Here is a 16,841-nt window from a genome sequence, read left to right as displayed (position 1 = left end):
TAGCAAGATGTGTCCTAAGGTAACTGCTTCTTCACTTAACACTATTTTGGCTTCTAAAAGGTTTCAAAGGAACACTCTACTTTTGGACAGATGGAAACCTGTACCCTATATTTTTTATGAAAAAAAAAAAGTTTTATTTCCACAATGAAATAAAAATGTAGTGAGAAGACTGACAATGTTTCACATTTTTTTGCAAATACTAGTAATATCTGGCCTAAATAACAGACTGATTCTTTAGCCTACTTTCACATTCACTCTGTTGTGATACGCTGTTTGGGTTGAAATATATGAAGAAAGTCTGTCCTCAACATAGATATACACTTGGAAAACCAAGGAAACCTCAAAAGACCCCATGAAAGGGTCTCAGGAAACCCCAGGAGTCCTCACACTACATTTGAGAATCACTGCTTTAGAAGTTACTCAGAAAGTGTTCATTAAATGTCTAATTCAACATACTCCCAAAGATAAGACCCAATAATCAGACTGCAAAACTCTATAGTGTTCAGTGCAAAAAGGAGTAGCCCAAATAGCAAACTGAGCACAGAGGTGTGGTTAACAGAACAATGTCACAGAACTCTCTTAAAAGTGGAACTGCAGAAGAAATACTGATATGGCAGCCCACAACAAAATTCCACATTTAGTATATGTTTTACATTCCAATTCAGTTGAGGAAGGGCTGAATTCTCTAGGGAAGGGCTCTAGCTTCCAAAGACTTCAGTTTCCTTATATGAGAGAACAGATGCTCTGCCAAATTAGAAATAATTACAAATAAATATGATTACAAATATGAGAGCATTACTATTAACCTACCAACACCAAAAAAAAAAAATTACTAAGGAACAAAATACAATAAAATTTAAAGTTATAAGATGTCTATTACACCCACCCCATCTTCAGAATAAGTGCTAAAATCTAGTTACTGTATTTTAAGCACTATTCCCTATCAAATCTATGTTGTCTTCTAAGCCAAACTGTCAGCTTTTCCTTGAAGCAGTGCAGTATTGCAAAAAAAAAAAAAACAAAAACAAAAACAAAAAAAAAAACAAAAACCTGACTGAATTCCAAAAATCCAGGGGTTTTCAGATTCCTAGTCTAGTGTTATCTTACCTTATTCACAAATTATGTAATCCTAGGTTAGCATTTTATTCCCCTAGGCTTCAGTTTTCTCAGTTTTAAAACAAAGGCACTGAACTATAAATCTGACAATAAGATGCTAAGCTTTCACCATCATTGCACTCCCTCCCCTAATCTCATTCCCAGGAACTTTCAGTTAACTGAACTTAAAAATCATTCAGTATGTAATTCTAAATTTTTTTCCTCTAGGTCTTTTTCAAGAGCCATAGAATTCCCTTTCCTGAACACTCATGAGCAAATTTTGAGCCTCTGGGAAGGACAAAGAATAACTAAATTCTACTAAGGAGAAACATTTTATATATTCTTCCTCAATTGCCAGACCTTAAGATGCATACATATTTCTACCACTGTTAAAATATTACTACTAGTGTGCTTATCTGTTTCAGACTAGGTAACTGTGTCTACCTTTTTCCTAGAACCAATCACAATGTTTAAGAAGTATCTACTAATTATCACACTATGTAACAGTATACTTAATTAGGGGCAAATCAACCAAAACTCACAAAAAATAACTCTCAGTTTAGGTCAAACCCAATAATAACAAATATAAAGGTGTACAAACAAGTTCAAAAAGCTGTCACAGATACCCAAAAAGTTCAATAAAAAGTCCCCAAGCATTCTGACAAGTCCTTCCTAGTTGCCTTTTTCTCTATATCCTTACTGCTGAGACAGCCCTCACATATATTCAGTACATATGTTCTAAGAATATTACCTCTCTTCCTACCTCCTGCCAAAGTCCAAATTCTGACATTTTACAAACCACTCTTAAAATCAGAATTAAAAACTGCTACTTAGACTTTCTTGTTTCCAAAATGCTATAACCTAATCAAATCTCTAAACATTAAACTTTCATTCTTAAAAAGAGACATGATCAAGTTATTTCACTGCTTTATTAATCTTCCCCACTATCCCATAGCTTAGTCCCCAAAATGTTCACACACTTCAGCATGGCAATAAAACTTTTTCTTGATTTGAAACCAAAAAAGGATAACTGGAGTCAAAAACCTTTTCCTAACCATAATGAACAGTCATAATTGCTCACTGAATACAACTGTTCTTCCAATTTGGGAGTACTCACTGTCACCAGAAGCTTCAAAACTTTAACATTACAATTTGAGAAAGTGCTTGAGAAACTTCACAGACTAGTAACTCCAAGTTTATAAACTAGTTTTCAAAATGGGATCTCTCTCTCTCTCTCTCTTACACACACAGTCTGCCTGTTATAAAGAATTAAATTTTTTGAAAGAGTAAAATAAATACTGGATATATCTTTAAGAAAATAATATAAAAATAAGAAGGGTCACATTGATAATTTCTTTTAAATATGCCCTAAAAAGGTTCTAAGTTATAAGTCTAAAAGTACTTGTTACATTTGAAACTATATTAAAGAGCAAAAAATGATTGCTGAACTGCTTATTATTGCTTATGTGTAGGATCTGAAATTATCCAAATGTTTTTCATTTACAACAATGATTTCATTTAAGATTTTTATAAATGTTTTTTCCATATTGTTTTAAACTGCCGGTAAGCAATGGAAAATCAATAATTAGAGAATGTAGGCACAGCAATTGTTGTGTTGCTTTTTTCCCTTGTCTTTTGTAGGGGAACCACCCAATTCTATGTGAAGGCTTGGAAGCCTAAGAGTTTTGCAAAGCCCTCCTGCTCCACTCCCAGACTTTGCTAGTGCACTGGCAGGTCTCTTCTAGTTCCCCTTCCCTGCTTCCAGAACTACTCCTGTGTTTTTAGTTAGTAAGTGTTGAGTGGTTAGCTGTTTTATGACATTGTTCCATTGCCACTGTCCTCCACTGATTCTGACAAGAAGTCAGCCACCATTTGAGTCTTTGTTCTCCTGTATGTAATGTATCTGTGTTTTTTCTCTCTTTGAATACTTTTAAGATTCAGGTCAGCAGTTTGACTATGATATGCTTAGGGCTCTGTGTATGTATGTGTGTTTTTATCCTGCTTGGTTTTGTCATCTTAGATACGTATTTTGATGTCTTTCATCAGTCTTGGAAAGTCCTTGATCATTATGCCTCAGTTTTTTCTGTCATATTTTTCTTTCCTTTTTCCAAGACTTCAGTTACTTGTATTTTATACTGTTTGATACTATACAGATATCAGATATATCTTTTAAAATTACTTTTATTCTTTTGCTTTTGGTTTGGATATTTTCTACTTTCCTATATTCAAGTTCATTGCTATTTTTTCTCTATGGTGTCCACTCTGTTTTAAAGCAGAATTTTTTATTTCTGTTATCATAGTTTTCATTTCTAGGTTTTTCCATTTGACTCTTTTTAATAGTTTCTGTGTATTAGCTTAAGTTCCCCATATCTTTATGCATGCTATTCACATGTTCCGATTCTGTAGCATTTTTAGCAGTTATTTTAAAGTACTTATCTAACAATTCTATTATTTGGGCCATCTCTGGGTATGCTTCCATTGACTATTTCTTCTCATGTGGATCTCATTTTCTTACTATTTTGTGTTCCTTATTATCTGATCTTACTCTAAACATTTTGTGTAAAAGAACACTAAGGTGGAAACAAGTAAATCAGATTTCTCCTCAGTAAAAGACATGTCTTTTCTTTTGTTAGCCTGTAGAGTGGAGTCAATCATTCTGTAACTGATGCAGCTTGGGGCTTTGTAAGCAGCTTTACTTTGATTCAGTTCACCATGGCTCTAAATATTTCGAGGGCACAATCAGAATTTTCCCTTTCATAGGATCTAGAGTCTCAGCAGTAGATCCTGTGCCTTACCCTCTAATGTTTGAAACTAAAAGAAAGATGTAAAACTGATGACCTAAGTTTCCACCTTAAAAAGAGGGACAGGCCAACAAACTAAACTCAAAGTATGAAAAAAGGAGATAATAAAAGTAAAATATTAAAACAGAGAACATAAAAAATCAATAAAGCTAATAATGTTCTTGGGAAAAGTGAATAAAACTGTACTACTAGAAAAATTAGTCAAGAAAATAAGAGTAAAATTACCAACATCAGGTGTAATTTTAAAAAGGGGAGGAGGAACATTACAATAGATTCTATAATCATATGACTAGTAAGGCAACAACATAAACTCACATAGACTCTATGTCAATAAATCTGGCAACTTAAGAGAAAAATCCTTGAAAAACATAAACTGTCAAAAGTGACACAAGAAAAAACATGTAAATAGACCTATACCTATTAAAGAAACCAATTTTGTAATTTAAAAAAAATCCATCCTACAACAAAAACTTTAGTTTCTGATAGCTTCACCAGTGAAGTTTACCAGACATCTTAGAGAAAAAAGTAAAATTCAGATAGCCCTCATAAACAAAAGCAAAAATTCTTAATAAAATATTAGCAAATCAAATCCAGCAATATGTATAAAAAGGATAAAACATCATGGCCAAGTAGAATTTCTCTCAGGAGTGCAAGGCTGGTTTAATGTTTGAAAACCAACCCCCATAATAATACACAATATTTATAGGAAAAGAGAGAAAAATCCACATGATCATGTCAATAAATACAGAGAGAAAATCCACATGATCATCTCAACAAATACAAAGAATTTGACAAGTTCAACATCCTTTCATGGCAAAGCACTCAGCAAATTAATACAAGAAAATCTCCTCAATCTGGTAAAAGGTAGTTATTAAAAACCTAGCACTAACATCAGTTAATACTGAAACATTAAGTCTCTTTCTCCTAAGACCGAGAACAAGAAACTCTTACCATGTTAAGTTAACTTTTACTGTCATTCCTAGCCAGTACAATAAAAAATGAAGGCATTAAAAAAAAAAAAATCAGAAAGTAAAACTGTCATTATTCACAGATATAACAGGTAGAAGAAAATTCCAAAGCGACCACAACTAATAAGTTCACTTAGAAAGTTGAAGAATACAAAGTCAATATGCAAACACCAATCACTTTTTTATATGTAACAATAAAAATTGGAAAATTAAATTTTGAAAGCTTTTATAAAACATCACATACCCACGGAAAAAAATCTAACAAAAGATTTACATGACCCCTGCACAGAAAACTACAAAATGTTGCTAGGAGAAATTAAACTTAAATAAATGGAGAGATAGATACACCACATTCATGAACGGAAGACTAAATATTATGAATATGCTCTTTCTTCTAAAACCAATCTCTACATTCAACACAATCCTTATCAATAATCACACAGGTTTTCCTGTAGAAACTGACAGGTTGATTCTCACCTTTCTAGGGAAATAACAAAAATCCAGCATAACCTAGACAATCTTTAAAAGGACAAACTGGGAAGATTTACATAACCTGATTTCAAGACTTATTACAAAGTTAGTTGGCTTTAGACAGTGTGGTATGAGCATCAGAATGAACAGTATCATTGGACCAAGACAGAGTCTACAAATAGACTCAACTATACAGCTAACTGATTTCAACCAACAGGCAAGTCACCTAATGAAAACAGGAAAAGTCTTTTTAGGAATTATTTATGGAAAAATTAATAATACACTTATTAAAGAAAAAAGAAGCCATTAACCCTATCTCATTTCATATGCATTTTTAAAAATTCATTTGAAGTGTACAAACCTCTTGCTCGCTTGGGTAGCACATATACTGAAGTGTAAGACCTCAAAGTTTAGTATATAAATTAGGTACAGTAAGAGATTAACAACAATAATAAAAAATAATACTAACAATATACTGTAATAAAAGGTAAGAGAATAAAAGGTAATCTCTCTCTCCTTTCAAAATACTTCATTGTACAAATTGAATGACTTTTCCACCTTAAATACTTATCACGCACAGTTGCTGTAACTTTTGCAGCTTAAAGTGCAACAGCAAAATTAGAATTTCTTTTTCCTTCTTCACAATTTCACAAGTAAAAGTTTCATTCTTATTACTGTAAATCTGAGCAACCTCAGCATAGGATTTTTTCTTAAGTTGAGAACTAACACCATTACACTTAAAGAAAGCACTTTATGGCTTCTTTCTGGCATATCCAAATTGCCACCATTACTACTCTCATGCTTCGGGGCCATTATTAGGTAAAATAAGCGTTACTTGAACACAGGCACTGTAATACCATGACCTGATAACCAGGACAGCTACTAAGTGACTAATGGGAAGGCTATGTTGGACAAAGGATAATTCACATCCCACGTGGGACAGTGTGAGCTTTCATCATGCTACTCAGAAAAGCACACAATTTAAAACTTTTAAATTGCTTATTTCTGAAATTTTCCATTCAGTATTTCCAAACCTCAGCTGATCATGGGTAACTGAAACCACAGAAAGCAAAACCACAGATAAGGGGGGACTACCATATACAAGTTACAGAGTGGGGAAAAAAAATCTACAGTACATTATACATGAATAAAGAACTCCTATAAACCAACAATAAAAGATAGCCCAGTTTTAAAAATAAGCAAGACTTAGACACTTTACAAAAGATTTAATAGTCAATAAGCACATGAAAAGGTCCTCAATAGCATTAGTCATAAAGAAAATGCAAATTAAAACCATAATGAGAATTAAACTGTTAGTCCAAAAAAATGTTAGATGCCATTTCATACTCACTATAAAGGTTAAAAAAAGGAAAAAAATTAATAAATAAAAACCTTGACAATACTAAATATTGTTGAGGATATGGAGCAACTGGAACTCTCATACATAGGAGATAACAATGTGAAATGGTTCAACCACTTCAGAAACAATTTAGCAGTTTCTTATAATGGAAAACATAAATCTACCCTATGACCTAGCAAACACCCTCCTAGGTATTTACATATATGTATTTTTTTTTCCACAAAGACTTGAATAAGAATATTCATAGCAGCCACACTCATAATGCCAAAGTTAGAAAGTAGATGCATTTGTTGAGGAAGGAAAGAAAAACCTAGAAAGAAGCACAAGAAAATTTTCCAGAGAACACTCTAGAGCTTGTTTTATGGGATTACTCTGGTGTATATAACTGTCAAAACTTATGCAACCAATCTGTTTATGTTAATCACACATCATAAATATACACACCATAGTACTATTTGTTCAGTTACTCGATACAGGATGGTTAAATAAATTACAGTACACCCATTACATTAAAATACTATGCAGTCTTTAAAAAAAGGTGGAGAGGGCAAGCTTCTTAAGTATTATATGGAATAACCTCCACGTATAATATCAACTATGTCAAAAAAGAGTAAGAAAAATATACAAACATATTTGCTTGTACAAAGGCAAAATATCTCAGGAAGAACCAATGAGTAACATATCAAGTGTACTCCACTGTTTCATACACATGCAAAATACTAAATATCAAGTTTAAAATAAACTTTTACCATTTCAGAAGTTACTATTTGTAAACTGAAAAGGATTTTTCCACAGAAAAAAAAGGTAGTGGGAGGTAGTGAGTAAGTCTGGTAGGAAGGGTTTACTATCCACTCATTTCTTTCATTCATTCTCAATTCTCTGGGACTAATGAAGCACGAGGAAGAAAGAAAATTACTAGAAGCCATTTAGCTCAAGTTTCAGTTACTCATTCTCCATATGTACACACCAAACACTGAAATACCTTATTTTCCATTTTACTCATAATACAATTCTTTTATCTTGGTCTATGCATATAAAATAATTTTATTTGAGAAGTACTGTAAGACAAAAGGAACTGCTAAAACAGGTAGGAAATGCTAAATCATTTTAACTACCCATCACTCAGATGGAAAAGCCAACTAAGGTTGCAGCAGTAAAACACGGTAATGGGTCAAGTTAAGTTAAGAGGGTGAAGGTCATGAAAAATATTTTAGCCATTAATTAATTATAGGAAAACTCTTCTACCAACTGTAAAATTCATCAGACTAGAATTAGAGTACATTTCTTTTGTGTAGCTCCATGAAAGCCAGCAATCTTGCACACAGAAGCATTTACCAATACTTTAATGAATAAATGTTAATACTCTTCAGTGTCTTTACCCTCTTAAAAATACTTAAGTTTTAACTAATCTGAAGGTGCTATAAGGTAAAAATAAAGGGAAAGGGACCCAGAGATGAGTAAAACTTCAAAATGCTCACATACCTGCTTTTATAAAATAAAATAGTTCTACACAAATGCTTCTCTTTCCTTAGGTCATGAGTGCACAAAGTAGGGATTTCAACGAAGGCACTTGAAACTCAGGTGTATACAACACAAAAGACATTGTGCTGGATGCTATACAGAACAGGAAGACATTTAACCTCTATTTGGAATTTACTTTCAAGGACCTTAAACTTCTAATAATAATGCTGGAAAATTTAAGAATTAGTTAGTAAACAAGTTTGGAAGTGATGAGTATCATAAACAATGCAAACAGAGAAGAGTCATGGAAAAATAAATCACTGCTTCCAACTGGACAGATGATAAATGGCTTTCTGGAAGAACAGGAATCGGCTTGATCTTTGATTTCAACATATATAAAGGAAATGGAGAAAGGCAGTACATCATAGTGCACAACAAAGTCTGGAATCAAAATGTCCTGTCTTGAATCCCGTCTCTATTATTTATTAGCTATGAATGAAGTGTATTAATCTTCCTAAGACTCAATTTCCTCATCTTTAAAACTGGGATAACAGAACCTAACTCACATACAGTAAGGTACATACAGTAAATGATTGGCATGTAATGAGCCCTCAATGAATGTTACCTTCTACTTAAAGTTGGGGTAAAAGGGACAGTATAAACAATATGACAGAGAATTAGAATAAAAAGTTCAGCCTCATTGAAATTAAGACATATAAAAAATAGGAAGATATAAACTGGGAAGATAATTTGAAAGACATTAGACTTTTGAAAGCCAAGTTTTAAAGTATGCAATTAATTATCCAGGAGTGAAGATTTTGATCAAACAAAAGAATAGGTCAGAAGAACTGGAAGGGAGAAAAGGACTGGAGATACGGAGATTTGTTAAGAGACAACCTGCAATGGTTTGGATAAGGAGTGTAGAGTTCCCTACTGGGCACTGTCATTATAAGAATTATTAAAAGAAAGAGAGAGAACCCAATGATTAAATGAATGGAGAGGGAGGGGAGAGATGAAGGGAGGAGAAGCCAAAAAATAAAATTTCAAACCCAGGTTTTTTGGAGAAATGAAATGGAAGTAAGTGAATTCAGGGAACATTTTATTTTCAGAAACATAGTTTGAAGTTTGGATGAAAGGACCAGGTGGATTTTAGCTGGCAATTGGGGTTAAGACCTTAAGGCTCTGAAGCATGGTTAAGTCTAAACTAACTTATGTGAAAAATAAATGCATAGAGGTGCTCTTGGAAAAGCTCTAAAATTCAAATGCAAATACATATATGCAGTATCCTAGGGAAAAAAAGTCTTTAATCAAACTTTCAAGGCATCTATAATACACACACAAAAAGTACTTAAAGTCACTGGCACGTATCACAACAGAAATTATCCACAGCAATGAACGTGAACAAGGTGTCAAGAGTTGAAATGGTTGAGGAAAAAAAGTCATGGGAATAAAACTAATAAAAATACAATTCAAAGGCAAGAAAAAGAACTTAAAGAGATAGGACTGATTTGAAAAGAGACCCAAAATATTAGGGATCCCAGACATGACATGTTTAAAAAGAAAAAAAAAAGCAGCTATCAACATTATCTAATGTGATACACAGAGGTCAAAGAATTAAAATTTATATAAAATCTTTATATTTAATAAAAACATTTACTGGTAACATTAAGGTAAGCAATTCTGGTGGACTATAAATAGGAAGAAACTACATTGTAAGGCATTAGGAAGTAAATAGTTGGGGGCAAATGAGTGAAAAATTAAAGGCTGACTACTTTAAGATTTAACAGTGACAGGAAAAGAAAGCTACCACGAAAGTGATGAAGTATGATTTCATTTTTTGTTTTGTTTTTTGCTATTGTTCTGAGTTTTTCTTAAGGAATGGGAGATTGACTCTCTCTGGCCAAAGGAGTCTATAGAAAAGGAAAGATCAAAGGAGGGAAATAGGAGTAAAGTTCAGGAATAAAAAGATCACCTTTCAGTTCTTCCAGTAGAATAGGGACAAAAATAAATTTTAATGTGGCAACAAAGGTATAGTAACAAGTATGACTGACATGGAAAAGATTACAGAAACTGAAGTTTCTTTTTTAAAGTCTAAAGCACTGATGACCATGATGCTTTAGAACTTCATTCCTTTATAACAATAGCTACTACCATGAAAATGTAATAGTAAAAAAGTATATACAGTAATAGGAAAGAATACACCATATTGTGTAGTAGTAAATAAAGAACATAGCTCCAGAGTCAACAACCTGAGTTTAAATCACTGTTTAGTCACATGTAGGAGCTATGACTCTGGCCAAGTGTCTTAACCTCATGCTTCACTGCCTCAGTGTCATCACTTGCAAAATGGAGGTAATATTTACCTTATAGAATTGGAAGTAATAAAAAACTTATAACAATCATATAAACATTAACAATAGCAATAATAGTAAAGTAATCTATTTGTGTTTAGTCAACCAGCATTTAAGAAAGGAGAGAAGGGCTAGGCTCTTAAAAGTATGTTTCATTCAATATTTTCAACTACAGAAAGAAACAAGTGTAATTCTCCCTATTATAAGGAAAAGGGAAGTTCATTTGCCTAGATTACTCAGTTAATAAGTGGCAGAGCTAAGATTTGAACACCGGTCTACCTTGACACAAAATGTTTCCTTCCCACTATACAACACTACCTCCACAGCACTACATAGCAGCAGGAACACAAAACTAGGCATTCTGTTCTTTACTACTAAACTCAACAAAATCTGAGCATGTCATTAAATCTATCTGCCTTTCAATTTTATTTTCTGAAAAATCAAGGGGTTTGATTAGATCTTGAGGTTTCCCTTTAGCTTAAAAAAAAAAAAAAAAATCCATAATTGGTTGGGGGAGGGCTGATAATAGCTCAGTGGTAAAGTGTGTGCTTCACATTAACATGCACCAGGTTCTGGGTACAATCCCCAGTACCACCACTGAAAAGAAAAGAAAAAAAAAATAAATAAAAACAAAACACACACACACACAAACCAAAAAAAAAAAAACCACCTAATTTTATTAAACCACTACATTTAGTGATGGGTAAACCCATAAAAAATTTTAAAATACAACAGAAAATCTTTTGTTTAAAAAACACGAACAGAAAAATTGGACATCAAAGAGTTAGTTTAATTTTTTCCAGGACTTCACATTATAAAAAAGAAACTAATATTAGAACAATCAACATCTAATTTTATTTTATTATTAGCAAGTAAGACTAAGCAAAAGTTTGATACAGCAAAACATCAATCTTAAGTATTTCAAAAATGACAATCTTAACACTTATACTTTCAGTAAATTATGAAAAAGAAAACTCTGAATCCTGATATACCTATAGACAACTATAGGCAACTGAAATACAGACTTATCAACTCATGCTAAAGTGCAACCAGGCTGGTTTTTGTTTTTTTTTTTTTTTTTAATATTAATCTGAAAACTCCTCCCCTAAAACCTCTAAAGCCCTTCTCTGGCTTCCCACTATCCTTCAATGAAATCCCGAATCCTTAACATGACTCAACAGTCTCGTGTGATCTGGCTGCTCTCTCTAAAGCTATTCACTGCTATACTTTCCTTACTCTTTTTTCAATTTCTTTCAGTTCCTCCAAGACACCTCTTTTGTTTCATTGGCCTTTATACCATCTGCTCTCCAAAACCTATAACGCTCTCCCAGCTCTCCATTTCCATCCTTTGCCCCAGCAAACTGTTCTTCATCCTTCCCGGCTGCGATGAAATTTTATCAACCCAGGAAAGCCTTTCCTGAACTCCTACACATATATTCTGACAGCATTCTGAATTCATAACACTCATTAGTCTTATAATTACTTGTTCATTATCTGTCTTCCCTGCTAAATGGTAAACAATACGAAGATAGTCATCTCATGCTGTGTTTCCTACTATCCCCAACAACTAACACATTGCTGGAGAGGGTATAGCTCAAGTGGTAGAGTGCATGCTTAACATGCAGGAGGTTCTGGGTTCAATCCCCAGTACCTCCTCTAAAAATAAATAAAATAAATAAACCTAATTACCTCTCCCCCCAAAAAAAAGTTTTTAAAAAAGAGAAATTGTTTAGCACAGAGTAGATTAAGTGCTCAATAAATATTTGCTGAATTAATACATTCAAATTATGGTGCAAGTCAAAAACCGTGAGATACTTTACTAGAACAAACAGCTATAAAGTTCTACACAGGTTTCAAGTTACATCTTACCCTTGGTCCTTCAAATGGTCCTGCCTCAAATAGGTGCTATCGGGCAATTACAGTTTTAAAGTAAAGGAAAAAACACTCTTTAGATTAAACAAACACATCTTAAAGTTTCACAAAACCAAGGTAAGAAATCACAGATCTTAAATAATTAGAATTAGTTTTAAAAGTCATCTAAAAGAATTCACCTGAAGTGCAATTAAAGGGACAAACTTGGATAAGGGTTCAATTTTACATCAGCAGTGTGCATTATAAAAGAACCAATTCCTACCACACTGTCTAGGCTCTGCAAGCAGTGCTTTATTCCAGCAATAATGACTGCAGTGCTACAGTCGTCTGAGTAGGCTACAGGATACCTGAGTATGCTTCATTAAAACTAAAGAAAAATTACAAGCAAACACACCAAGAAGCTATAAATAATTTTCTCTTAGGTTAGTGAAAAAAAGGAAGTGGTAATATAGCTGGTAAGTCATTTGTAAACTGAAGGCTTAAAAAAAGGAATGCTATTTTAACTTAAAACATTCTTTTAAGTTTTCTGTTCACTTAATACTTATTGATTGCTAATTACAAACCAGGCAGTGTTCAAAGATTTTCTCAATACATATTTATTGTCTCCCCTGTTTAGACATGAGGAAGCAGAGGCACTGAGCTAAGTAATTTACCCAGTATATAGCTGGTAAGTGGCAGAGGTAGAATCCAAAGCCAGCCATTCTGGCTCCAGAGGCCCCCTCTAAACCACTACACTACACTGCTGCCCAATCCACTGCTTCAGTCCACTGAAATACGGCTTCTATCTGCACCACCCCTCTCCAGTGAAACTTTTTACTAAATCCACCAATGATTTTTACTTTACCAAACAGGGGCCACTTATCTGCCACCGCCTGTTTCATCCGCTACACAGCATCCCATCAAGCTGACAATCCACCTTTTTTGTCATACATTTGCTTCTTTAGTGACATCTATCCCAATCTTCTTCCTACCTCAGACCTCGACCCCTCTTCTCTTCCCTATTTACATTCTTCCTCAGAAATCTCCCCCAGTTCCAAGGCTTTAAATGCTAACTGTATGACTCCAAATATTTCTAGTTTTGGCTTCAGTTCTAAATTCAAACCCACCTACCTATTTGATATCTCACTTAGATGTATAAAAAACACCTTAATCATCAAAACCAACCATCCTACTCTCCTCCCTTCAACCTGCTCTCTCCAAGCCTTCTCTACCATCACCGATCCAGCTGCTTAGGCCAACTTCTTAGTCATCGCCATTGATTTCCCTTAGCCTTATCTCCCATGTCCAATCCATCACCTAGTTCCAGCCCATCTACTTATAAAACATATTTAGTACCATCTCCACTATAACCCTAATGCAAACTATCTACATCTCTGCCTATAACACCCTTCAAAATGGGTCTCCTTACTTCTAGTCTTGCCCCTTTTAACTCCACAAAGCAGGCAGGGTTAAAACAAAATCACAGATCAGTCCTTGTCTGCTTTACATCATCTAATGTCTTCCCATTATATTTCAAACAAAATTCTAGCTCTTCACCATGGCCTAGAAGATCCTGCATGACAGGCCTCTGCCTACTTCTCCAACTTCATATCCTGCCATTCTCTCCCTCATGGTAAGGTTTCTCTGCAGCCACAACTGTTTTCTTTCTCTTCCTGGAACACACCAGGATCATTTCTGCTACATGGCCTTTGCACTTGCTTGCTGTTCCTTCTAAAAGGAACATTATTTCTCCAGACTTTCACACAGATAGTTCCTTCTTCTCCTTAGGTGTTGCTCAAATGTCACCTCCTCTGAAGTGAGTGACATTCTAACGACTCTTTTGCATGATCTTCTATTATACAACCATCATTACTCTTACTACCTGAAGTTATCTTATTTACTTGCTTACTATGTCTTCCTGGCTTTGAAATTTAAAAGCTCTAGCCCCAACGCCTCCCGAAGTACATAGTAGGCACTTAATAAATTTAAGTGAGTGGATTTTTACCCATTGCATTTTAAGCTGTTTACTGTAAATCAACCAATTTTGATAAAGCCCCTGGCCTATGATATATTTTGTATGTATTAAAAGATAAATCCTTAAAACACTCCTTAATTTTTCCCATCTATTACATTTCAGCACTCTGAACCCCCCTCCATCAAAACACCCACACACCCCTATAGAATCCTACTTAAAACTGCTAAATATTCCATATGGACAGACTGTATTTTCTTCCTCGAAGCGAACAAACGTGTAGGTGGGAAAAGGGTATTTTACTGGGCACCGTAGCACCTGTTACATCTTCAATCAGTGAAGAGAGGTGCTGATGAGCCAGATAGCACATGGGAGACACGGCCTTTCTTTCAGGGATTTTATTTAGGTAAACCGTGAGTAGCTTAGACTAGAACTGTCCTAATCCCTAATAAGGGCTATTCACTTCATTTAAAGAAACAAAGCAAAATGGTCTGTGGACAGGAAATTACAGTCGGATTCACTTCAAAAAAAAAAAAAAAAAGATTTAAGGGCCCTCGGCAAATACGAGTTCGAGTTGTAGTTTGGGGTCGGTCTACATATAACGGTAAAACAAGAGGAAGAGACATTGGTTTAAGGACCAATTCAGCGATAAAATAAAGGTCAGCTCGGGCTCCCAGGGGTATCCTGAACCTGGAGCGAGGGTGGAAGAGGAGGAAAAAACACAAGAGCCCTGGGACCTCCGTTCACCGCTTCGGCCTCCACCGCAGGCACCTGGGGAAACTGCACACATCTGTTGTGTCCACCTATCTCCCACTTCCATCCCTGCAAGGAAATAGCCCCCGGATACTCACATGGGCTCGAGAGTCTTGCTGAGCCAGGACTTGAGTGCCTCGAAGTTTTCAATGATCATTTTAGAAACCATCCACAGCGGCCCCGAGGCCCGTCACACTCCTCAGCCCGCCCAGGTCGCGGCCGCTACAGCCGCCGCTGCCCCCGCCCCCTCCTCCGCGCGCCGCCCGCGTGGGCCGCGGTGGGAGGCGCCGGTGGCAGGTTCCCGCGAGCCCCGATCCGCAACAGCTCCGCGGGGACCGCCGCAGGCCGCGAGTTCACAGGGTGTCAGGCGCTCCCCCTCCCCGGACCCCGACCCGGGCTGAGGCAGCAACGGTTTGCCTGGGCCCTCCCCCTTCCCTCCACCACAGCGAATCTTCCCGGACCGAGCGCGCGACACGCGCCTAGACCCGGGCTTTCTCTCAGCCTTGGGACCAGGTGCTTGTTGGCAACGCAGAAGAGGCAAAAGTGAAGAAAGCGAAGACGAAGGACAGCTGAATGGGAACGATTCGGGGGGTCTTCCCGGCTCCCAGCACCCCCAAGAAGATGGCTGCCGATAAACCTCGCGAGAATTGATGAAGTCTCGCGGTGACTCCCGGAGCCTGCTGGGAAGAGACGTAAGACGGGCGGAGAGCGCGCGCTGGGAAGTGCGGTAGTTGGACTTTTGCGTATTTGCGTGGTTTGTGGCCCTTGTGCTTTTCCACGCTTTGGTCCTCTTAAGGAATGAAGGCTCTCTTTTTTTCAGAAGGAGCGAAAGGCTGCTGACTTCAGAAACAGCGGGAACCCTAGCTTGTCGTCTGTAACAGACGGCGTGACGCATCAGCTGGAACGAACCTGCGGACTGGAGCTCTCCTGGGAGAGCGTCCACTCGGATTTGCCGGGACGCGAGGCGGCCAGGGGCTACAGGTGTGCTGTGCTGTACTGCCTCTGCCGTTAATCTCAGGGTCCTGCAGTACTGTGTTCCGTTTGTGCTGTGATGTGGACAAAACAGGGAAGAACGGGCTGGTCGAATCTAACGCACTGAGACCTCCAGCGGATTAGCGTCTTGTACAAAATTATTCGATTGATTAATTGGCAGAGCACTGGTGACCTAGGGATGTCCCTAGCCCTTGACAGTTCTCAGGTAGTCTCCAATCATCTGAAACTTTCTGACTTTTCCCCAGCCAGAAATTTTCTCCATTTACAGCCAATTCAGCCCCAGATAGGGAAATTACATAGTATCAGAAGAGAGAGGCTTCATATCAGCATCCTAAATAAATAACTTCCTTTCTCCAGGGTGGTCAGATAAGTTTGATTCCTGCTTCCCTTGTTCTATTTGCTATTATTTACTACCATTGTACTAGGTGGAATTTTGCAAAAGGTCCAGTGCCCATAAACCATAATGAAATGAAAAAATTCATAGTGTAAAGACAGTAAATAGACCAATAAAAAGCTCTTTATGGCAGACACAGTGGTAGACTAAATTGTCTGAGTTTATAATTTGCTAGAGTAAAGTGTCCTTAATAAGTGGGAAAGATTTGATCAAGTAAGAAAAGCTAGACATTTGTTTTAAGATATAGCATATAAAGTAGCACTTAAATTAGAAGTCAACTACTGAATAACCAGGGTGTTGATTAAAGTGATTTAGCTAAGTGAAATAAGCTGGACACAAAAAGGCAAAAAGTCTGTTATTTCCACTTAAGT

General features: G+C 36.2%; 1 protein-coding gene across 19 annotated transcripts in view; it reads right to left on the bottom strand.

The window, feature by feature from the left end:
* RBM26 (RNA binding motif protein 26) overlaps positions 1-15,393 on the bottom strand; it is a 74,476-nt gene extending 59,083 nt beyond the window's left edge. For all 19 annotated transcript variants that reach the window (XM_064493035.1, XM_031466168.2, XM_031466171.2 and 16 more), the window contains exon 1: positions 15,182-15,393. In XM_064493035.1, the coding sequence (XP_064349105.1) occupies positions 15,182-15,252 (71 nt within the window). In that variant the 5' untranslated portion in view covers positions 15,253-15,393. The remainder of the gene's footprint in view (positions 1-15,181) is intronic.
* Positions 15,394-16,841: the final 1,448 nt, after the last annotated feature.

Source organism: Camelus dromedarius, chromosome 13 (assembly GCF_036321535.1).
Source record: "Camelus dromedarius isolate mCamDro1 chromosome 13, mCamDro1.pat, whole genome shotgun sequence".
Classification (NCBI taxonomy): domain Eukaryota; kingdom Metazoa; phylum Chordata; class Mammalia; order Artiodactyla; family Camelidae; genus Camelus; species Camelus dromedarius.
This window is presented reverse-complemented; position numbering and strand designations above follow the sequence as displayed.